At 34.7% G+C, this 6,883-nt stretch overlaps 1 protein-coding gene across 1 annotated transcript; it reads right to left on the bottom strand.

The window, feature by feature from the left end:
* Positions 1–1,198: 1,198 nt before the first annotated feature.
* Positions 1,199–6,484, bottom strand: LOC143250973 (glucose-dependent insulinotropic receptor-like). The gene is made up of 3 exons (XM_076502230.1): positions 6,463–6,484; positions 4,241–4,637; positions 1,199–3,061 (listed from the first exon to the last, which is right to left on the bottom strand). The coding sequence occupies exons 2-3, from the start codon at positions 4,614–4,616 to the stop codon at positions 2,193–2,195; spliced, it is 1,245 nt and encodes a 414-aa protein (XP_076358345.1). The 5' UTR covers positions 4,617–4,637; positions 6,463–6,484; the 3' UTR covers positions 1,199–2,192.
* Between the last annotated feature and the right edge of the window lie 399 nt (positions 6,485–6,883).

Genomic DNA, 6,883 nt, shown 5'->3' with positions numbered 1-6,883 from the left:
CTCACACTAAATTTTTGTTCAACTTTGGGCGTAATGGTGGGTAAAACAAAATATGCATCATAGAAAACTCATAACTGTATGTTTGTCGTAAAATTCGTATCAGTGCTGTAACTTAGGCCGCCAAGTTTTATTTCATTATTTTAAGTAGCACCATTATTAATTTTTACTGGCGGTCCGGCATGGCCAAGCGCGTTAAGGCGTGCGACTCGTAATCTGAGGGTCGTGGGTTCGCATCCCCGTCGCACCAAACATCCTCGCCTTTACAACCGTGGGGTCGTTATAATGTATTCGTTGGTAAAAGAGTAGGCGGTGGATGGTGATGACTTCTAGTCTTACACTGCTTTATTAGGGACGGCTTGCGCAAGTAGCCCTCGAGTAGTTTTGTGCGAAATTCAAAAACAAGCAAAACTTTTTTTATGGCTGCACTCTTTTTCACACCTGTGGTGTTTTTTTTTTTGTTAGATATAATTAATCTAGACACTAAAACCATCCAGCAAGAAACCTATAGAGTCTTACCCCAATTGTTGAGAGCAAAGAGTGACATCTAGTAAAAAGTGAGCATCCGTAAACGTGGACGTTAGTTCAAACAACCGCTCACGTGACCCAGGTAACTACGCAAAAACCGAAAATGGTCCCTTTCTGGAACATTGATACAAGTAATGTGGAAACACATTACTTCCACGACATATCTGTTTAAATGTCGCATGCGTCAAACAGCTGATGAATGAAACGGATATTTACGATATTTCATACTAAGACATATCCGTCAAGTCGCTCATGGAATTCTGTCCGAACTGACTGTTGAAAAGGAACGCTTGAAAGCCATAGGACACTAAAAGGATTATGGACAGCATGCAAGTAGTTATATGCTTTTGAACGCATGGCTTTCCAACGGAACCTTTAATAATGAAAATTACAATGCACAGCTAAGACATAGAAAACACCCAGACGTTGCTCCCAGGCTGGTTTAGTATAATATACTCAGCCTCTGTTTATCTGGTCAGTTGTATTACGCTTGTTGCGTATGGGCATTGAGTTTGTTTCCGAATTTGTGTATCGATATCATTAATATGAGGATAGCCTCTACTACGAGATTTCACATATGTTATTGTGTGTGAAAAGCTACGTAACTCGTGACATTTTGCTTGATGTTCGTGCATTGAACGCATTCTGATTGAGAAATAAACGAAACGAGATATCTTGTAATAAACATCAATATTTATTCAATAAAATAACTTCGACATAATTATTGTTAGAATTATTTTTACTGGTATAACGTTAACCAGATATATCTTTATTATGCAATTACGTTGCAAAAAATACACTGCGACTTTAAAAACAAGAACAAACAAGTTCCAAAGCAAAGAGATTCTCTTGCAACACATAGTTCGTCTACATATACTAAGTACTTTTCAGTTTCCTTTCGCAATTTAGTACTCTTTGATGTTCTACCAATTTTCAGAATCCTTTTCAAAACCGTTGGTGAAAATGGCTCAGTTACTGTCGTTGCTTTTCACTTTGCGACGTGTAATTTATCACTTTTAGTATAAGTATAGGCTTTGTTTTAATTTATATTTCACACACAAACTACGTTTAGTGATGCAGAGTGAATCTTGTATAAATATTTTGCCAACAGCACTTTATATTAAATAAACAGTAAACATTACAGGGAAAAATAAGTTAACTCGTAACCATGGCTCACTTCTGACAGACTTTCACGACTAGTTAGAACGGATGTGACACGAATTACGTTTATTAACATAATTCAAAATAGATAACGCTGAGCTTAGATGACGTGTTAGGTATTTCAAAAGAATAGCTCGCGAGTATTTAGAATTTAAATCATCAATAAAACACGAAATATTTTAGGATGATGAAAAATATCAAGAAGATGAACGTGTGAAACTCATTGAACACGAACGTGATTTTTCCCTCGTATAAACACCGTGTTTTCCTATAATTATGCCTTGATCCTGTAATATTAGTCGAAAGTTATTCGTATATGTTTCAAGTTTGCGAACGTAATGTTATATTCGTAAGACTAATGAAATAAAAACAAGTGCATTTATTTTAAAAATACTTATGAACCCATTGCATGGTAGCACTAGTACTGCAAAAATAATGAAAATATTATTTCAGAGTATTGTTTCTATGTCTTAAAATCATCCTGGTGATTTCACGTTGGGGCCGTTTTATAACTCGGAAGATTCTGGATTACGAGGCTCATTTTCGGTGGATTTTACGCTGTTATTGCTGACTTTAGATGTGGAAGTGCTGGTCGAACTAGCTTTGCTTCCAAGAGTTCCTGAACGTTGGAAATTTCTCTTTCTCTTCTGACGAAAACAGTCTTCCTTTATGAAATTCCGAAGTCCTCGATGCCACCAGGCATAGATAAGAGGATTCAGAAAAGAATTAAGAAAACCAAGGACTGCAAGGACGCTGGCTATGGTCACTGCTAACTTGACACTGGGGTTGAATGCATATATGAAAGACGCGATGAAGTAAGGAAACCACGACACAATGAAGGCACTAAGAGTGAACAGTACCACTTTCAGAGCCTTCCACTTCTTCTGTGTCTTCCTGGTAGAATCCTGCTTACCAACAGCCAACTTCTGCCTTCGAATATTATCTTCAGATGTAACAGAACTTACATTTTGCTGGTCGCGAATCTCAGGGATCTCAATGTTCTCTCGCGGAGTTTCCACCGTTACGCTTTTTCGTACATCCGCCTGGTGGAGAGCTTTAAATAGTATGAAAATATACAATACAGCAACGAATCCAAGAGGCAAAAATATACCAATGATAACGGTAAAAATAAGATTTGCTGGTTTTACCACTAAAATATACCAACATTTTGACCCGTCACCTGGATAAGACCAACCCATAGCCGGAGAAAATCCAACCAAAAAACACTTAATCCACAATACTCCAATCATAATCTTGGCCCGTTTTGTCGTCATCCAAATATTGTAGTAAAGGCCATAAACTATGAAAACAAAACGATCAATTCCAATCAGTGCAATGCTCCAACTGGAAGCTAAGGTTACAGTAATAATGATACCTGGAAAATAAAAATCAGTTTTATATCAACAGACATTTTAATATAAATTAAACACGAACATATATTCTATTAAATATATCCTGTTTACTTTATACGTTTTAAACTGGTACTAATCTTGTCATCGCAAGTTTCAATCAATCAGACCAAAAGAATTAGAATTAATATATGTTCTTCATTATACAACTAGTCTTACAAACAATATTTGTTGAGATTTAATTCTTTCTAGAAAGAATAAGAAATATTATGGATCATCACAAACATAACACATTTATTTTTCACTAATGCTCTGCTTAATTGGATAACACAAGCACGTAAGTTCATGTTTATATCTGTTCAGTATATATAACTTTTATCGAATAAATTTATGCCAAGAAAAACTGGGAAAGAAACTAAAACAAAAGCCACGAGAAGTCTATGGAAAAACTACCAACATCTCTATGAATTATTAAGAACCTCAATACCAGTAATTACTGTGACTTCTATTTTGGAGCGATTCTTTAAACAGTGTTATAGCAAGTTTGTAAACTGATTTTACAAACTTCTATCGACCAATAAAATGACAATCGTAGTCAATTAAGAGAGAAAACGCTTATAGAAGAGCATTTAGAGCATGTTAATTATAATGCTCAGAAAACCTACTGGTTCTACATAACAATCACTCATTTTCCGAAAGCAGTACGTAAGAGGACAGTTCACGTTTTGTTTAAAATGTCCAATAATTATCTACTAACTAAATCGTATTATGCAGAAACTATACGACTTGTAACTTGTATAAATGAGCCTTATAGAGCCGAAGCCCAATAATCAAAATAATGATTCTTGCAATTTTCTATAAATTTTCATTGTAAACTGTATTTATAATTTATATAAACTAATAAAACTAATACGCAAAATTATTGCACACAGCTTAACAACAATTATATATATGTATGTATATATAATAAACCAGATAATATTTGAATTATTATCAAATTCAAATTGATTGAATTTGATAATGTATATATATACAAATACTTCATATTTTCAAATAACGTCTGATTTAAATCTACAAGTAAAACATCATGATTTTATTCAGTTATGGTATTATTATGACTCTTCTATTCGATTATAAAGCCCTGAGTATATTAAAATTACTTTCGTGAACTTTAAATTTCTTGTTGCTATTAACTAGTTACCCACCGAGTAGCAAGAGGCATGAGGTATGAGATCGGAGTGAGTCAGGATAAAACTGCCCCACTAACACAGTGATACCGATCAAGACATCAGACAGAGCCAGGTTCCCCAGAAACATATAAGTAGCTTTGGGGTTCATCCCTTTCTTCAGTGCAAGGCCAGATGAAATGACCACAACAGAATTTATCACGATTATGACCACTCCAAGAACAGGAATAAGAAAATCATAAACCAAGAGTTGATTCTTATCTCCAGTCGAAAATTCGGTTGTGTTCAGCACAGAGTTCGATTCTGAGAGATGTGACAGACTCGAGTTCCACCAAGTGTCACTTAGTGAATTATTGTATTCCGTTCGGTTCATTCCACCAAGTAAAGTCTTCATGTTCGAAATGCTCTTCAAAAACTTTCATACAAATAAAAAATAATAATTAATGCTGAAATTTAAAATACGAACATGTTAAAATGCGTCCACTTTTTACTCTGTTTTTCTTGTATTTTAAGAAATTTATACTGAAAAAGCTACATTACAGTTTATATTCACACATATGGCATTTTACTATCTTAACTACGATTATAATCTAAATAAATTAGTAACAATAAGTATCAAACAGAAGTTAGTTGTTCATCAATAACAATTTATTGTTGAAATGTCTCGGACTGACAATAATTTTTTTTTAGATTTTCCTAGAATTCAGAAGGTTTTGTAACTGTTATCACTGCATACTCAACTACTTTAAACAAGATTTAAAAAACAGTGACTGTTCGACAAAACAGGGTACTGACTGCGCTGGAGTTATTTTGTTAAACATTCTTCAGTTAGGATAAACTGATATTTTAATGATTCTCAGTCCGTCCGAGAATGTTTTGAAAATGTAAATAAAGAAATGGTTTGAAATGTAATATTGAAAGGCATTCAATCCTTTAATGTTTATATCTCAGATAGTTTGGTATATTACTTATTTTCAAGCTAATCCAGATGTATGTTCACTTCCAATCACAGCAACATACCCGTTTAGATAAAAACTAAAATGTAAGCCATTAGTAAATATAAATTAAATATACTCTTGTTTCGTTCTTATTTACAAAGAATAGAATGCAATGGGCACCCTCGCCGTTAAAGATATTTTCGACCTAAACCCTATAATACCTAAGCAGTAAGGGTAACATTTGATACGCACCGCAAGAAGGTTCTACATGTCTGGCGAGGAAGGTGAGGGGGGAGATGTCATCAAGATGAAGATATCATAGTTACAAAAGTTGCCAGCAGAGGGCAATACTTAGAAATTGCTGTGATGAATAATTACGTCACAAACTAGAGAGCGGCCGTGACTCATACGTCTAACCTTGTCAATAATTAATTATATCGTCCTAAAAAGAACGTTTAACACTAATTAATTAAATTACTAATGTCAAAGTATCATAAAATAAGCACTTAATACTAATTAATGCATCTTTAAAAAATGATACTGTAATTAAAAACTTGTTTAAAGATGTTTAGTACTAAATTATTAGTTAATTAATACGATAATTGATTCACCTTAAAAAGGATGATACAATAATTACAAGTTCTCACTTGTGGGCATTGTAGTCTTTACCACCACAACAAGCACATATCACAGAACAACAAGATGCCTTCCAATGGCCAAACTGCTAACACCGGAAACATATGGCTGTACCTTACAGTTCAGATAAGCTGCCCTGATAATGATGACGTAAACGTCAAATTAAGAACAACGGTAGGCAACATAATTCCTTTTTTACGAGAGGAGATACATAACACTGCAGAGATATTTCTTGATTGTTGTTGTTTGGCGTTTTATTGCGCAAAGTAATTAGGCTATCTGCACCAAACAACTGGTAAAAAATTAAAATGATAGTAAAAGTATTATAAAGTGTAAAGGGAAATTAAGTTCACACAAAAACAGCGGCCCAGCATTAAATAAAAACTTAAATAGAATTTAAAAGGCCAATGGCCCTTAAGAATTAAAAACATTTGTAAGATGAACAGTGTCACCATTGCCAATGAAAGTGTCTAACATCAGGGGTAAACCCATGGTAGAAACATTTCTGAAATGGTGCAGTCGCTCATGGTTGTAACGATGGCAGTAGAATGCGAGTTATTGTGACTCAAGTGTTACACAGACCACATATTAGTGCATCAGTCCTAGATAAAAGAAAATGATGAATTAAAAACTATGATTAATGTGTAGCCTAGTTAGGGCAAATACCTTATTTTGATCCTTACGGAAACAAGATGGCCAAAGTCCAAAAAAAGGTTTGATCTGGAAAGCTTGTTATCATGTTGCTCACTCCAAGTCGACTGCCAAATGGCGCAGAGACGAGTCTTGAATACAGAGCCATATCCCACATATGGAACAGGCACGACACTGATAGTACCAGAGCTGCGGTGTCAGCAAACTCGTTCCTGCAAATACCGATGTGGACTGATATCCAGGAAACTGGATAAAAGTAGATGGCAAAGAGAAATGGGCTGATTTTGAGTGTCGACGAGAACAGGATGAAAAAAAAAAAACGTGAAGCAATTCCAGGACCAATAGAAAGCTAAGCGAGTCAGTATAAATAGTAGTACTGTTCGTGTACTGCATAGCTTCTACATGATCTAGGGCAGTAGAAATGGCATACAAATCG

Source organism: Tachypleus tridentatus, chromosome 5 (genome assembly GCF_004210375.1).
Source record: "Tachypleus tridentatus isolate NWPU-2018 chromosome 5, ASM421037v1, whole genome shotgun sequence".
Taxonomy (NCBI): Eukaryota; Metazoa; Arthropoda; class Merostomata; order Xiphosura; family Limulidae; genus Tachypleus; species Tachypleus tridentatus.
The sequence above is the reverse complement of the archived record's forward strand: the minus strand, read 5'-3'. Positions and strand labels throughout refer to the sequence as shown.

Excerpts from the sequence above, each read along its gene's own strand:
- LOC143250973 (XM_076502230.1), bottom strand. The coding sequence starts at position 4,616 with ATGAAGACTTTACTTGGTGGAATGAACCGAACGGAATACAATAATTCA. Across the intron at positions 3,062-4,240 it reads CTCATGCCTCTTGCTACTCG|GTATCATTATTACTGTAACC; the intron begins GTGGGTAACTAG and ends TTTATTTTCCAG.